Consider the following 16,399-nt stretch of genomic DNA (forward strand, 5'->3'; position numbering starts at 1 on the left):
GAACCTCCAGAACATGTCAGGAACATGTGAGGAACAAGTCAGGAACATCAGCTGAGATTAAAAACATGAATAGATTGTTTGATAAAGATGGACGACATGACGGTTCCTAAAAGTGAAGCCAGATCACCTCTATCGCCCCTGGTGTCTGGCTGCAGTATAGGTCATAAATCCTCCTCCTCCATGTTAGCAGATGGGACATGGACCAGACTAAACAAATGAGAGTAGACGTTAAATAAATAATAAACAATCATTTACATGAACATGTTTGTGTTTGTTAGAACTTGAACAATTTACCAGTTGGAAAATGAAAATCTGCCGATATGAGTCTTTCACAGACGTATTAGTATCAGTTTGTTTACTGATATAAAAACTTATTTCACTGAATAAAGAATGAAGTTCACTGATGGTTATATTTTACGTTAAAAACTTTTCTATATTTGGTTTTATTTGTGTTTTCTTTTTCTTTTTAGATTTTTAGTTTTAACTGTGAAATATCAAACCTCATCACATTTTCTTTTCATAAATGTTTGATAACATCTGAGGAATCATTGAGCATTTCTTTCATTCCACGTCCATCTCGTAAATAAAGTGATGAAGCAGTCGAGGGTTGTTTCATTGAGTCAGATACAAAAACAGTTTATTGAACATCATCATCGTCACAGACACAATAAAAACAGACTCAGCTCAGAAACACTTGATCAATAATAAAAGCAGTGTGTAGCAGAGATAATTAAAAATCTACTTTAATTTTTAATTCAAATAAAATCATTTTGTCGGTAAAGTTCATTTGCTGCTGCTAAAGAAAAAAATATTTGATATGTTTTGATCGCGTCCCTTAAAGTTCTTCATGTCCTCAGGGACATGACGTCTCTGTCCAGTTCAACTGAATCTAATTTGATTTGTGTGAAAGTTCTGAAGTGAAACCAGACGTCTGGGCCTTTCAGAATAAAGTGCACGAGACTTACATCATCAGGCAGAGTGAGGACTACAGCTCTGAGAGGACTGAACTACAGAGTCCAGGAAACCTGCGTCTCCTTCGTCCTCCTGTCTCTTTTAGCTGATGATGAAGACTCTGGGTGGGTCCTCTCTCATTGGAGGAAGACTCTCAATCACCATGTTGTCCATCAGTCCGTATTTATCCTCCTTTTTCCTCCGCCCTCCTTCGTTTCCTCCTCCTTCACCATTGGCTGAAATCTCCTCTGCAAGTCCCTCCCCCTCCACCGGCTGAGACAGCTGATTGGTCAGCTGCTTCATCGTCACCTGCGTTTAAAAAAGACGTCAAAGAATTAACACTAATATTTTAAATATAAAACACGTAAAAACCGAATCCTGCTGCGTCTTTATGGAAATAAAGTCATCAGACAAATGAGTCATTTGACTCATAGTTTCAACTCTATTGTGCAAAAATACACAAATTTTAAATAGAAAACAAAGATAAAATGATTATAATATAATATTCTATTATAATACTATTATAATAATATTCGGGGTTTTTTTGCTCTCAGAGAAAATCGAAAGCTGAAAAGAACTTGATCACTTTCACAGAACAAGAATGTGGAGGGGCGGGGTCACGACCTGCAGCTCTTTGAAGAAGTGGAGCATGGCCACGCCCACCACGATGACCACGAAGGCGCCGAGTGTCGTGACCACGTCCACGGCCGTCATGCTCGTCCACTCGTGGAAGAGGATGATGGAGGTGGACAGAACGACGGAGGTGAAGAGGACGTAGTAGATGGGGTAAACCAGCAGCGTGTTGAACGTGTCTAGAGACTTGTTCAGGTAGTTCACCTGCAGGGGGCGATGCAGACACAGGTCAGATACAACATATATCAGGATTTTTAAACTTTTTTAACTTAACTTTAACTTTTTAACAACGTGTAAAAATCTGAGCATCACAAAAACACTTTTATTCGATTATCAACAACTTCCTGCCTCCACTGACTCTGAAGAACAACTCCGAGCAACAATATAAGAACCATAGGAATGACATCACCTGTGTTACTATGGAGACGATGAGAGTGAGAAGCAGGATCCAGGTGAGAGGACTCGTGAGAACTGAAACATCATAAAACACTAAACAGACAAAGACACAGAGACAATGAACAGATTTAATATTTTAACTGGTTTCATTTATTTTTGTGAATCAAACTTTCTCCTCCAGCGAAGCAGGAAGTTCCCACACAGACACATGTACGCTTTAAAACTAAAACCACCTCCGTCAAGGTGAGTAACGATCCTGCTCCACATTAACACCTGAAAACACACAGGTCACATGACCGTTCACGTCCACTGGTCATGTGATGTAAACAGGAAGTAGATGGTCTCCTCTGCAGTTGGTTGCTTAGTAACAGAAACTCCTCTGAAGGAGGAGCAGTGATGGTGAAGAGTCAGAGCAGGGACGACGAGGTGGAACTGTTACTGACAGGAAGTGTTAGCGACGCTTTGTGTTCACCGCTGGTCGTCGAGTCATGTGACTGATGAGGACCAATCAGGAAGAGAACGTGTCATCGTTTACTAAAGTCTCAGTTTCTGTTCAGACTCAAACACAAACCCAGAGTTTTCAAACTGAAACGAGACCAGTTTACACAAGTCTCTGATTCAGAGGCTGGAAACTGCAGCAGGCGTAACCATGGCAACAGTGATGAGTTTTAAAACTGAAACGTATCAGTGTGGGTGTGGCCTCATGTTCTGTTGTTGTAAACTATGAATCTTTGTCAGAAAAAACAACTTTATTGAGTTCTTGAAATCTTTCGGGGTGATGTTCCTCATTTCTTCTTTTTTACGAACCTAAGAATTATTGATGAATTGATGATGAGGCTCATTGTGAAGTTTTAGCCTCTATTTTTAAATTGGTTTTGTTCTGGCAGAAGTGGAATGAAAATAAGAAATAAGAGAAACTGTTTCCATCAGTTTCAAATCACAACTTTCACCACTTCTATATTTTGTGAACAAAATGTAAACGGTTGGAAACCATGACGACGTGTTTGGTGTGTCTCACCGGTGTTGATGGCGATGGCGAGGCCCTTCACCGACGAGACCGTGAAGGCTCCGAGCAGCGAGCAGATGCTGATGTAGACGAGGATGTTGGATCGACCGAACCGAGGAGAGAAGTACAAGACGAGCACGGCACACAACAGCAACACAGCTGAGACGTACACCAGGAAACCTGACACACACACACACACACACACACACACACACACACACACACACACACACACACACACACACACACACACACACACACACACACACACACACACACACACGTCAGCTTCATAAACCATCTTTACAAACATTTATTTAACGTCTACTTTGATTATTTTAGTTTGGTCCATTTCCCATCTGCTAACATGGAGGAGACAGGATTTATGACCTATACTGCAGCCAGCCACCAGGGGGCGACAGAGATGGTTTGGCTTCACTTGTGAAACTGTCAAGTCGCCCCCACCCCCTGACAACCCCCCTCACCAGGGTCGAGCAACTTGTCCGTCATGTCCTGCAGTGATGTCACTTCCTGTTCCTCTGGGGCGTGGATGACCAGCAGGATGCTTCCCAACACACACAGCAGACAACCGAGCTTCCCCACTACGTTCAACACCTCCCCCAACAGGTAGGAGGACAGAACTGCACTGAAACACACACACACACACACACAGGCTTGTTATTGGTTCTCAGTCTGACCTCTTTCATCAGAAGTGAAATGAGAACCGACCTGATGAGGACACTCAGAGCTCCCAGTGGAGTCACCAGCGTCGCCGGAGCGAACATGTAGGCGACGAAGTTACAGGCCTCCCCCGCTCCCACTGCCGAGTGACACACACATGAAGACATCGTCAGGGCTGTCACATGACACAAATGATCACGTGACAATCAACACATGACTCTTTATCTCTACAGTAATTAGTAATTAGTAATTAGCTGCCTCATATATATATATGTATATATATATATTCTTTTTCTGTGAGAGTTCAAACAGTTTCCGGTTCCTCCACAGTTAACACGAGTCCGGCTGCAGAGTCAATATGACCAATAATAAATATGACAAACTCAATGGAGAATATTTAGTGAACTCGCATCATGAACATTGTTCCTGACGCGTGGTTCAGGAAACTCAGTGAAAACAATAAGATGCTGAACCATCATGAGAAAGTTTACACTGGAAACAAAGATGGCTGCTCCGCTGTGTGAGCGTCTGGTTTCCACGGTGAAGACGAAACCAGCTGTGCTCAAACATCTGGAGGTTCATACGTTCAGCTGATCGGTCAACAAACACAAATATGGTACAAAAGTATAGAATTCAGAAAATAGAATGAATAGATTCCTACTGGTTAGCAGGCCCCCCCACCAGAGCCAGTCCTTCAGGTAACCATGACCTCCATCACCTACACACACACACACACACACACACACACACACACACACACACACACACACACACACACACAGAGATATAAGTGATAATCGTGATGAGTGATTTCTTTACCTCTCTTGAACACATGGTTCCAGTCGATCACACGCTCACCTGCTCGGGTGTGACCGGTGTCGGCCAATCGGAGGAGAGCTTTCTTCTTGAGAATGACGCTGCCGCCGATGAGGAGGGCGGACATCAGAGCCAGAGTCAGGCCGAGCCACAGGTTGTACGAACTCACATCTGCAGACAGTGAGTCAGTGTGTGTTCATGAGGGTGTGTACCTGCAGTGTGTGTGTTCAACGATTTTATCAGACATGAAAAATCCAAAGAATTTAACTAATGAGTTTTAAAGATAAATAATCAGACCGAGGATTAATCCTGGATTTAAATCTGCATGTTCTGACATTTATTTGTATTCATTATCTTTTTGGTATAAAAAAATGTAAATTAGACAAATGAGGCTGAAAACTGAAAATGTTTAAAATTAATCTTTCACCTGCAGATGGTTTTATTTAGATTATTGATTAATCTGTTTGGTCTGGAACAACATTATGAGAACAACCCCACATATTTTTTAACAGTCAGGGTGAATAATAGTAATAATACAAAAATTGCTATATGATGCTTTAAATAGAAGCAGACATGTATATTTCCAATTGAACAATAAAACAGGATCAATTTATTAGATATTAAGATTGAAAAATAAAAATCAATATTGAATATTTCTTAAAATATAATTTAAGTCTCCATATTTGAGAATTTAGAAGCCTTTTCAAATTTTAAACTTTGGGATCTCAGTTAAAATGTATAAGATGGAATAAGGACATTTGAATTATCTGTTGATTTAACTTTTTGTGAATTATTTGCAGATTTGAGATTTTGAGAAACTTTCTCTTTTAACAAATAAATCTTTTGTCTTCGACAAAGTGAATAATAATAAAATAACAACAAGAAGAAGAAGAAGAAGAAGAAGAAGAAAAGAAGAAGAAGAAAGTTCCTCTTTTCATGAGAGCGACAGAAACGAATCTGACACCAAACTCAAAGTTCACCAATTCATCTAAACTGGTTTGATTAGTTTGTGAACTTCTGTGTTAAAGCTCCTGTGAAATTCAATCTGCAGGAAACCAAGAACAATGAGGCTCCTCCTCCTCTTCTTCTTCTTCTTCTTCTTCTTCTTCTTCTTCTTCTTCTTCTTCTTCTTGAAGACAGTTTGTGTGTGATACACTTTAATCTAAACAAAGGGTTTTATAGTTTATATATCACCACCTGTTGTGTGACTGCTGTTGTTCAGGTGTGTGTGTGTGTGTGTGTGTGTGTGTGTGTGTGTGTGTGTGTGTGTGTGTGTGTGTGTGTGTGTGTGTGTGTGTGTGTGTTACCTGTTGTGTGACTGCTGTTGTTCAGGTGTGTGTGTGTGTGTGTGTGTGTGTGTGTGTGTGTGTGTGTGTGTGTGTGTGTGTGTGTGTGTGTGTGTGTTACCTGTTGTGTGACTGCTGTTGTTCAGCTGTGTGTGTAACACTGTTTGATCTCCACTGAATGAACACACTGTAGACATGGAGCTGCACCACAGCCTCAGTACAGACGCTGCAGACACATGAGAACAGAGTGAGTCCAGTTACAACTTTTAACAAAGTAACACAACAGAGTCAGAGTAAACAGCCTCGTCACCGTGACGACACCCGTTGGTCTGTGAACTGAAGCCTCAGCTTCACATTGTGTCCAATGAAACTAGAGACTGAGACAGAAACTCCTGAATGTTTACTGACGTTATAAAGTGAGAAGTCACTTTCTGTAGACTTCTATAGAAACTACCAGAGGAGTCGCCCCCTGCTGGTCAGTACACAGAAGACACTGTGTAGACACTTCTGAAGTGGCTTCACTTTCTGGACCTGGAGTTTACGTCTGTTTTTCTATAAACAATATGAATCAATTAGAAACGTCTGGTCGAGAGTCACAAACTGGTTTTGGCAGGTTTGATGATGACATCATAGGAATCATTGGCACATGTACAATTATAGGTCGATATATCGGTATTGGAAATGTTTCACTCCCCAATATTAATATTTATATGGATATCATGACATTTATATTGATATTGAAAACATCCTCAAAAATCCATATCAAGTCCTGAACGACTGAACATAAACAAAGCTTCAGTTTGTTCTAACGCATCGACTGAATTAACTGAGTAAACTTCTGCTTCTCTGACCTCATTTGTTGTTTGTCTTGTGCGGCGGCTGCAGGTTTGTGTAAGACGGGTTTGACCACTGCTGGTCATGAGAGTAACAGGACGAGAGAGCAGACTCAATATTTACACTGTCAACACTGACGCCTCAGTATAGACACAGATAACACAGAGCAGCAGCTCTGCAGCGTCATGTTTGACTTTCACCGGAAACAAACGGAAACAAACGGAAAGAACCTGAAAAACTGCATTAATGACGGGAAACAGCGTGTAGAGGTCAGAGGTCAAATCAGACTCAGGAGCTGAGGAGCTGTTTGTAAACCTGAACTGAACCACACACATGTTCCTCACATGTTCCTCACATGTTCCTCACATGTTCCTCACATGTTCCTCACATGTTCTGTAGGTTCTGTCTGTCAGAACAAATGTCTGAGTCTGTGTCTCTGGACATTTTCTGGATCTTCTCCTGCAGCCTCCTGGTAAAATGTGTGCAACATGTCAGAGTGAGTCCATGTGAGGAAACAGCAGGACAATGTGTGGAAGCTTCCCAGTGAGCGAGTGGACGTGTTGATGAGGTTTCTAACACGTGACGGACGTGAAACTGGAAGAACACAAACATCTCAGGATGAAGAAGAGGAGCCGTACACGAGAAGACGAAGACGTCCACTTGGAAACACAAGGAGGTTCCAGATCTTCTGGTGATGAGGGCCGACGCCGGTGTGGATGAGCTGTAAACAACAACACTGATCTTTCCACAGCAGAGTTTATACGTCATGTCCGGCCTCCTGCTGCTCTACAGGCTCCGCCCCTGCTGCTCTACAGGCTCCGCCCCTCGCCTGGATGTTCCCACATGTTCCTGTTTGAACGAGTCGGACCCGACAACCTGCTGCTGCTGCTTCACAAACACCAACTACACAACATGTCCACACACTGTTTTACTGAGTCTCTTGAATAATGACAGAAATGTTCATATTCTCTGACAGAGAGTTTTCTGTTTGTTTGTTTGTTTGTTTGTTTGTTTGTTTTCAGCATTACACAAAAACCAGTAAACAGATTTCCAGTAAAGTTGGTGGAAGGATGAGACGTGTGTCAAGAAAGAAATATTAATGTCTGAAAACAGATTCATCAAAAATCTAAGTTATGTTTTATTTTACAAGAATATCTTTCTTAAGTATTTCATATAATCATCTCCTGTAAATAACTGAGTGTGGCAGAAAACTTATTGTATTTTTCTCTGAGATATAGTGGTGGTAAAGATGAATAATAGTAATAATGAAAACTTTCTATTTATATCTATATAATATATATATATATATGTTACAAGCCGCTTTACAAGTTAAAAATGAAACATTGAAGACAAACAATAAGAAACAATTATTCAGAAAACAACATTAGAGCCAAAACACAGAACCAACGTGATGAATATATTTGAAACTGGTTAAAACTTGAACATTTACAGAAATGTTGATTAGTGTGTTTTGAATAAAAGAGAATAAAGCTCAGTAACAAGCTGCAGCATCAGAGTGAAGTTAGTTCCTGCTTTTTGTCTTTAACTTCTCTATGTTTGAGCTGAAGAAGTGATGAAGATGAAGTGATGAAGATGAAGTGATGAAGAGGCCGTGTTGTTCTCACCGTTGGTGCACGTCTCATTCTGCAGATAAACATCTCGCATCGTGTCGCTTCAGTCGAGGAACCGGAGGAAACGTCCCAGTGAGGAAATAAAACCAGTGGAAACAAAACGAGGAGAAGAAGAAGAAGAAGAGAAGTTTTCGTCCTGATCCTGAAACTCGATGTTCGTGTCCTCAGCAGGTGAAGCACCTGGCCCCGCCCACTGCAGGTGAGCCGCCGCCCCGCCCACCGGAACAAACACAGGAAGCACAAAGAAACGGCCAATCAAATAATAACAATGGAATGGAAAGAAAAACAATATTGACGACAAAACAATATAGATAAAAAATTATAAAATAATAAAATAAATGTCTGAGATGAACACATTTCTTCTTTTGAACCCAAAACAACGCGTTTGAAAATAAAACATAATAAAAGTAAAACCTGTCTCCTTCGTGGTGCCTGATGTTGCATCAGAGGAGGACTGCTGCCCCCATGTGGCAGATGTGGGGAAACACAGGGTTTTGTGTGTTAAAGCAATGGAGAAAAAAAAGTAATTCGTTTTTTTATATAAGAAAAAATAAATAAGAACTTTAGTTTCCGGTTTATTGTTTATTATTTCCAGACATATATCAAACAATTAAGAGGCAGATTAATAAACACAAAAGAAGAAGAAATGAAAAAACTTATTTATGTAAAGTTTGATCTTAACATGTTGACAGAGTTTCAACAAAAGTAATTTTTAAATTTAAAGACATATTTTGAAACATGTTTTTGACACAGATCTACTAAAATAAAAGCATTAAAAAAATATATTTTAAACCCTGGAGGAAACCTAATACTCAACTTTATATCTCCGTTCTTTCCTTATTCTGAATGTATCATTTATTCATATTTTTCTTATTTGTTTAGTATTTAATTTATGTTTGTGTTCATGCTTCGGTTGTTCCTTCATATCGGACGTTTACATTTCTTCAACTGTTATTATTGTTTCTCTTTGTTTTTATTGCTGGATTTTATTCTGTAAAACTTGACACCAGCTGCTCCTCTCACTTTGCTCACTGTCGTATTTAACCACACTTGGTTTTGTCTTAGTAACCATAGTAACCATTGAGTTCCTGAACCAACCAAGACTGTGAATTGAAATGTGATTCATAGAAATAAGGAAGTTAGTTAATCAATTGAACCTATGACAATAAATGAAGTAATACAAAAATATCAATCATTAATAAAAACAGATGCAGATATTTTCTGAATTCACAAAACTTTATTTTCTAGGAAAAATAATTTCATCCATTTCTCAGCGTTTCATTTGACAGAGACACAACAGCAGTGCCGCTCCTCTGATGCAAAGGGCCGGGGCGTGAGGGGGGTGATGGGTCGGGGGGCTAACGGATTCCAGGCTGAGCGGCGTTCAGTTGCAGTAGTTCTGCAGGTCAAAGATGTTGCAGGGCTTGTGGCAGCACTGCTCCACGATGCCTCGCTTCACCATCATCTCCATCTGGTCCTTGAAGGCGAACTCGGCCACCTCGTTCTCGCCGCCCGCTGCAGCTCCGCCCGACTTCGCAGGAAGGAAACCTGAGAGACACGAGTTTCTTTAACCTCATGAGACCGAATCCAAGTGACTGTTGAGGAAGATCTGGTTCATTTCAAGGTTCTGTGTTTAAAGCGGTCATGTTCTCACCCAGCAGAGGGTCCACGTCTCTCTTGGGGGTGTAGAAGAAGCCTCTCTCGCCACAGACCAGGTAGAGGGCGTCGACCAGGTGAGCGCCGCAGAGGTGCTGCGGGGGGAGCACGGCCTGGGAGCCCGACCATGACACGAGCATTAGGACGAGCAGAGAGACAGACTGGAGCCACAGCGCCGCCATCTTGGAGGAAAGCTGAAACACACGCTTTTATCTTATCATTTTTAAAATGAAAGCTTGGAAAAAATAGATTTTTTAAACGTTGGCAGTGTCCGACAATGAGACCCGATTCTTTATCTTGAGTCTTTTTTTATACATATTATTTTTCTAAACTAAATCAGCTTTCAGTTTTGACATGAAATCTTTTTACCTTAAGAGACGATGGATCTGAAAATAACTGAAGACGAGGAGAAGCAAAGGATGAAAATGGAGTGAGAACATAGGGAAAGAACAAGAAACACAAGAAAAGGAGGAGGAGATGAAGAAGTAGAAAGAGGAGTAGAAAAAGTCACTTAGAGTCGGGAGAGGAAGAGGAGAAGAGGAGAAGAGAAGATAGAGGTGTAAATAGAAGTATAGATATAATGGAGGAAAAGAATGAGACCATGCAGCTCAGGTGGAGGAAGAGGAGGTGATGGAGAAGAAGATAAACTGTAGGAGAAAGAGAAGAGGAGGAGGAGGAGGAGAGGAGGTGAAGACATATAATCATTTAAAGAAGTGGAAAAGGAGGAGAAAACGACAGCTGGACCAGGAGAAGGAGGTAAAGGAGGAGATGGAAGTGAGTTGGAGGAAGAGGAGGTGTAGACAGAGAAGTGGTGAAAAAGGAGGAGGAAAGGTGAAGGAAGAGTGGGTGATTGAGAAGGATGAAGTGATGAAGGAGAAGATGGAGGAGGAAGAAAGGGAATAATGTCTCCCTGTCGAGCTGGAGTCAGAGAGGGAGGAGGTGGAGGAGGTGAAGATAGAGGAGTAAGTAGAGAAGTAACAGAAACAGGTCGTGAGTGAAGAACGAGAAGATGGAGGAGGATGAAAGATGAGAGAAGAGGAGACTTTACCTGTCGAGCTGGAGGAGGTGAGTCTGCGATGAAGAGGAGGAGGAGGAGGAGGGAAGCTGAGATCAGGAGGATGTGAGGAAGAGCTGAAGGTCTCCTCTGCTTTTATAGTCCATCACCTCCACCTGGACACGCCCACCGCTCTGTGTGTGTGTGTGTGTGTGTGTGTGTGTCACAGATCATTAGCTGAATAAGTGACTGTTTTCTTCTGATTGAGCGACTTCAACACTTAGTAAAACCAACAGAGTTAATGATCCGACCTGATCGGATCATCTCAGCTTCTGATGATCAGCTGCTGCTCTGCTGAGATCAGCTCTTTTACTGAGGAGGAAGAAACTCAGAGGAGGTGAAAGTATGAATAATGTCATAAGAGTCAAAATGTAAAATTAGGATAAACAGTGAATCTGTGACGTCTTTGGGAAACTTTAGAGAAGTTGATGCATCAGACGAGGATGTTTTCAGAAGATCAGAGTCTAAATCAATAAACGTGGTTTAATTACTTCTAGTGACTTGAATATAGTTTCACACTCAGACGTTTCTGAACACGTATATAATCTTTAGGTCTTTTATCCCCGTCCTGGTTGTTTCTCAGCAGCTGAACTGATCTTTGTTAAACTGCATCAGGAGCAGATCCAGGATTTATTTCTTTGACTTTGAGACAAAACGTTTTTAAACATTTTCACAAATTTCTCAGAGAATCACTCATCTAATAAAAAAACATCAGACATATTTATCGGCCTGATGTTTGTGAGATTTGATGGAGCTCGATTGAATTTAAGAGACTGTTGGAGAAGGTGTGATGTTTGGAATTAGAATTGATACAAATTTCGCTTAGATTTTCAATGTGTTTTTTTTTTTACAGCTCTCTCAGACTCACACTCTCAGACACACACTCACAGACCCACACTCACACAGGGTTAATGGGTCTCGTAGTTTTGCTGACTGAGCTCTTGTCGCAGCTTGTTTGTCACAGAACAGAAAACTAACAAACCGTGAAAAACCGTCACCATGACGAGTCTTCATGACGGAAAAAGTATTTCTGAGAACATCTCTCACACACACACACACACACACACACACACACACACACACACACACACACACACACACACACACACACACACACACACACACACACACACACACACACACACACACACACACACACACACACACACACACACACACACACACCAAACTGAAAAGCAGCATTTTGACTTTTTTCTTTTCGGTTCATTTATTAATAGTTTCTTCCATCTTGTGCGTCGAACTCACCTGGAAAGTATTTTGTAGATTATAGGAATAAGAACAAAATCAAATACTAGAATATTTCACATCAAGTGAAGAAAAACAAATGAAGTCCAGATTCAGTGGCTCAAATATTAAAGTTGTTCATCTGCTGCTAAAAGAAAAGGGTTCGTCTGCTAACGAGAGGAAGAACCTTCTGAGCAGATATCCAGTCAGGAAACTTGAACTCTGAATGAATCCAGTGTGAATAAGGAGCAGCGAGTTTAACTGATGTGAACTTTAACACTTTACGTTCTGGTTTCTAACAGCTGAAGATAAACTCTCATTAAGATAAATAGAGTAATAATACAGATGTTCATTAAAGCATCACTGAACATGAATTCTACTGTTTCTGAAATCTTAAAACTGTTTGTCACAGTTTCATGAATCCAGAATTAACAAATTCAAGTTTCTCATTTAGTCTCAAACACAAAAGTTTCAAATTCACCTTCAAGGAGAAAAGAAACTCATTAAAAACAGGAAGTTCAGAAGAATGAACAATAAATCCACTGTTCTCTCAGTTGCTGCAGGTTCACGTTCACGTCTGCGACGCGTCAGAGGAAGACGTCTAAGGTCTGTGTGATGTTCTGCCGGCAGAGCGGGCAGCAGCGCTGCTGTACGGGTCGGCGTTCTGTCAGGATGTCGGCGCAGTGGCGGCAGAGGCAGAGGTGTCGGCAGGGCAGCAGCAGCACCGTCTTGTTGAAGTCGTGACAGATGACACACTTCTTCCTCTCCTCCTGCTCGTTCAGCAGGTGGAGCAGCTCCCCGTCCTCCGCAGCTGAGTTCGACTGAGATGTACTCGTCCTGCCGCCGCTCCCCGGCTCGCCGTCCTGCTGAGCGAGAAGCGGCGCCGCGTCCGGCTGACTCCGGACGTTTCCTCGAGGCGGGTCGTCCTCTGAGGTTAAACCACCTGCGTCTGTGTTCAAGAGCCTCGTTCTACTCAGGTCCTCTGCTGTCCTGGTGTGGGCCGCGCGCTGGGCCAGAGCTGGCTCCACCATCGCTGCGTACAGCCTGCGCATGGTCGCCTGAACACCATGAACTCCCGGCAGAGCGTTGACCAAACGGAGGCTCAGCTGACCAGCGAGTACAGGAAGTCTGGGGTTCAACACCAGCAAAGTCAGTGAGATAATGGCAACTGTGGCGAGCAGCCCGTGTGAGTCGACCACGAAAACAGTGATGAAGACACGTCCAAGCGCTTCAAGGAAGTCCAGCAGCAGCTGGCAGGGCGTCCACAGCAGCACGGAGGCGCCGACCAGACAGCTGTACAGGAAGGTCAGCAGGGTCAGCGCCAGGTCCACCACTTTGTGGACGGGGCCAGCAACTGTCTCCCAGACGCCCGCCAGCACAGACAGACAGTTCTGCGTGCTGATGAGCATGACGTTGACCACCGTGTTGACAAAGTAAAGAATGAGGCTGAGGGCAATGAGGACGCCCTCGCAAGTCTGTCGCAGGATGCAGCACGCTAACGTAAACCCGCGGTGCAGCATGTCCTTCATGCGCCACGCCATGTGACAAAAGAGGTGTCCCACCATCTTGAAACTCTCTAACACTCCTCCCAGCATCTGCAGCCAGTCCTCCATGGCGTGCAGGGCTCCGTGGGCGGCGCAGGAGACGGCCTCGGTGGCGGTGAGGAAGGAGAAAAGAGCAAAGTTCCAGTATTCACCCAGAGTGGAGCCGCTCCGGCCGACCATGCTGCTGCGGAGGGAAACGCAGACGCCGGACAGGAAGTGAAGCAGCCAGCCGAACGTGGTGATGAGCAGGTCGAGCAGGAGGCAGCAGACGTCCACGCATCTCGAGACAGCAGCAAACACCACGTTCACTTCGTCCATCGCCGCCTGGAGGGACGCAGGGGGAGTTAGTTGATATTTGAACTGATTCACATCTGACTCAAATGAAACAAATGAGAGTTTCTGCAAAGTTCATGTTACATTGAAACGTTTTTATATCACACGATGGAATAAGATGGAACTTTATTGTTCACCTAAGTGAAAAATTGTCTTCGTCTCAACAATAAACAAGCGACAACAGATAGTAATTAAAGCAGAACCAGGGAGAGAGTCTGTGGCCGACCTGTGGACTCGATGACACTTTGTGGAGCAGAGGTGCTCTATAGCGCCTCCCAGAGCCCAAAGCTGAACCCTAGCTGAAGAGAGGATGGGATCTATCAGTCAGGAAGCTCGATGTCTCCCCCGTCCTCTCAGTAAATATAAGAATATACTTTGTTCACCGCTGACACGACGCTGGAGCGAAGCTTTCTGCTCTAAAGCTTCAGGGACTGAACCAGGCAGGAAGAGTTCAAACACTCCAGAGATCTGGACACGATCTAGAACCTGCTCCAGACTCTGACAACACTTCTTCTACTTTGTACAGGTCTCCCAGCGGGGGGGGGGGCTCAGGGTTCAGAGCAGGAAGTGGCCTGTAGGACGTGGAGAAGTCAGAGCTCAGCTTCTGATGAAGAACAAACCTGCTGCTGTCAGATGTTTATACTAATATCACGAACATTGAACTGGTGTATTACAGAGTATTACATGTAGATATACATGTAATACTTTGTAATACTACATCATGTGAGCTTTCTCTTTGACCTCCTCTGTCCCTGCTTTAGTTTCAGAAACATGGAAATGTACAGAAGCTCGCTTCAGAAGCTTTAATGAGGAACCTCGGGTCTGTGATGGAGGCCGAGAACCCGTCAGAGGAACCAGGGGAACATGAACCTGGAACTGGGATTCAGCTGTTGATAGGTTGTCAGGGACCTGGAGGATGTATCTAACTCATCGCTCATCTTTAAATGAGAGGACTTGTGAATGGAGTCCGGTGGGAACGTCCCTGATCCAGAAACGGATCCGTTTCACGAAGCTCGGGTCGAATCCCCTTCATGTGAAGAAGCATTAGCTTGTTGCTAACATCAGATCGAAGCTGTTTCCTCCACACGCAGAGCAGAAGCAGGAATCGAACCCGGGGGAGAACCCACGTGTTGTTTCACTCACCGCGGCGACATGACGCAGAAACATCGCATCTCTGAAGCTTTAGGAGAAACTGACGCGAGGCTTTTATTTATCTTCTCTTCCGTCTTCCTTCTGGTTTCCTGACCGGTGTTGATAACTGAGTCTCGGAGCGCACCAGCGCCACCTACTGCTCCGGAGTGTGAATCACAGTGACTGATTCAATCGGAATTGTCACGAAAACAACTTGTAGAATCTTATTTTCACGTTAAATTAAACTTTCATATTATTTACGTTGTATTTTACGTATCTCCACCGGCACCGTATGTTTCTGTTTCTGAAAAGTAAAATGAAATGCAGTATTATTGTTATCACACTCATAACTTGCTCATATTCAATTTTATTATAAAAACATCCTTGAGAGGTGACACAGATATTTCACTTCACTCTGGTTCATGGTCACTGTCATTATTATTATTATCATAATATATATCAACAGATAGTGTTTGTCTCCACGAGGTCTGGTGCTTCGCCTGGAAAGGAGTCAAATATCCTGAGTGTTGTCCTGGTGAGTGTTGTCCTGGTGATTGTTGTCCTGGTGATTGTTGTCCTGGTGAGTGTTGTCCTGGTGAGTGTTGTCCTGGTGAGTGTTGTCCTGGTGATTGTTGTCCTGGTGAGTGTTGTCCTGGTGATTGTTGTCCTGGTGATTGTTGTCCTGGTGATTGTTGTCCTGGTGAGTGTTGTCCTGGTGATTGTTGTCCTGGTGATTGTTGTCCTGGTGATTGTTCCTGTGCTCTCTACTCCATCATCGTTGTGACAGAGCCTAACTTTCATCTTTTCTTTGATGTGTGAGTGTGTTCTTATGGGAATGTGTGTGTTTGTGGTACTGGACGAACCCAGTGAGGCTCAGACTACTTCCTGTAGTAGTCAGGAAGTAGTCTGAGCCTTCAAACTTCTAATGATGGACTTTACTCATAGAATCTGGAGTTATAATATGAAAGTGTTGTTTTGTACCTGACACATTCCAGGGAATATTTATTTATTTTCAATAAAGAAAAATATTCTGTATTATGAACTGAATATTATGTGATTATTTGATTTCACTCTCTTATTCTTTAATGAATATCGTTCAATATATCACTGTAACGCTCTCTGATTGGAGGATTTGACTAACTTGTGACCAATGAGCGAGCAGCTGGAGTTGTATATAATCTACAGTTGCACTCTGAACGTCA

General features: G+C 42.8%; 3 protein-coding genes across 3 annotated transcripts; all 3 read right to left on the bottom strand.

Annotated features, from left to right (window-relative positions):
• Nucleotides 1-606: 606 nt before the first annotated feature.
• On the bottom strand, nt 607-8,439 carry nipal4 (NIPA like domain containing 4). The gene is made up of 10 exons (XM_035178722.2): nt 8,229-8,439; nt 5,891-5,995; nt 4,526-4,654; nt 4,329-4,385; nt 3,716-3,806; nt 3,472-3,632; nt 2,999-3,166; nt 1,994-2,073; nt 1,576-1,788; nt 607-1,260 (listed from the first exon to the last, which is right to left on the bottom strand). Exons 1-10 carry the CDS (start codon nt 8,266-8,268, stop codon nt 1,054-1,056), a joined length of 1,251 nt encoding a protein of 416 aa, XP_035034613.1. The 5' UTR covers nt 8,269-8,439; the 3' UTR covers nt 607-1,053.
• Nucleotides 8,440-9,512: 1,073 nt separating this feature from the next.
• On the bottom strand, nt 9,513-11,982 carry ins (preproinsulin). The gene is made up of 2 exons (XM_047343547.1): nt 9,889-11,982; nt 9,513-9,782 (listed from the first exon to the last, which is right to left on the bottom strand). The coding sequence occupies exons 1-2, from the start codon at nt 10,070-10,072 to the stop codon at nt 9,619-9,621; spliced, it is 348 nt and encodes a 115-aa protein (XP_047199503.1). The 5' UTR covers nt 10,073-11,982; the 3' UTR covers nt 9,513-9,618.
• Nucleotides 11,983-12,153: 171 nt separating this feature from the next.
• Nucleotides 12,154-15,351, bottom strand: LOC118121961 (E3 ubiquitin-protein ligase RNF26). Its single transcript, XM_035178307.2, has 2 exons — nt 15,210-15,351; nt 12,154-14,057 (listed from the first exon to the last, which is right to left on the bottom strand). Exons 1-2 carry the CDS (start codon nt 15,231-15,233, stop codon nt 12,777-12,779), a joined length of 1,305 nt encoding a protein of 434 aa, XP_035034198.1. The 5' UTR covers nt 15,234-15,351; the 3' UTR covers nt 12,154-12,776.
• Nucleotides 15,352-16,399: the final 1,048 nt, after the last annotated feature.

Source organism: Hippoglossus stenolepis, chromosome 15, assembly GCF_022539355.2.
Source record: "Hippoglossus stenolepis isolate QCI-W04-F060 chromosome 15, HSTE1.2, whole genome shotgun sequence".
Taxonomy (NCBI): domain Eukaryota; kingdom Metazoa; phylum Chordata; class Actinopteri; order Pleuronectiformes; family Pleuronectidae; genus Hippoglossus; species Hippoglossus stenolepis.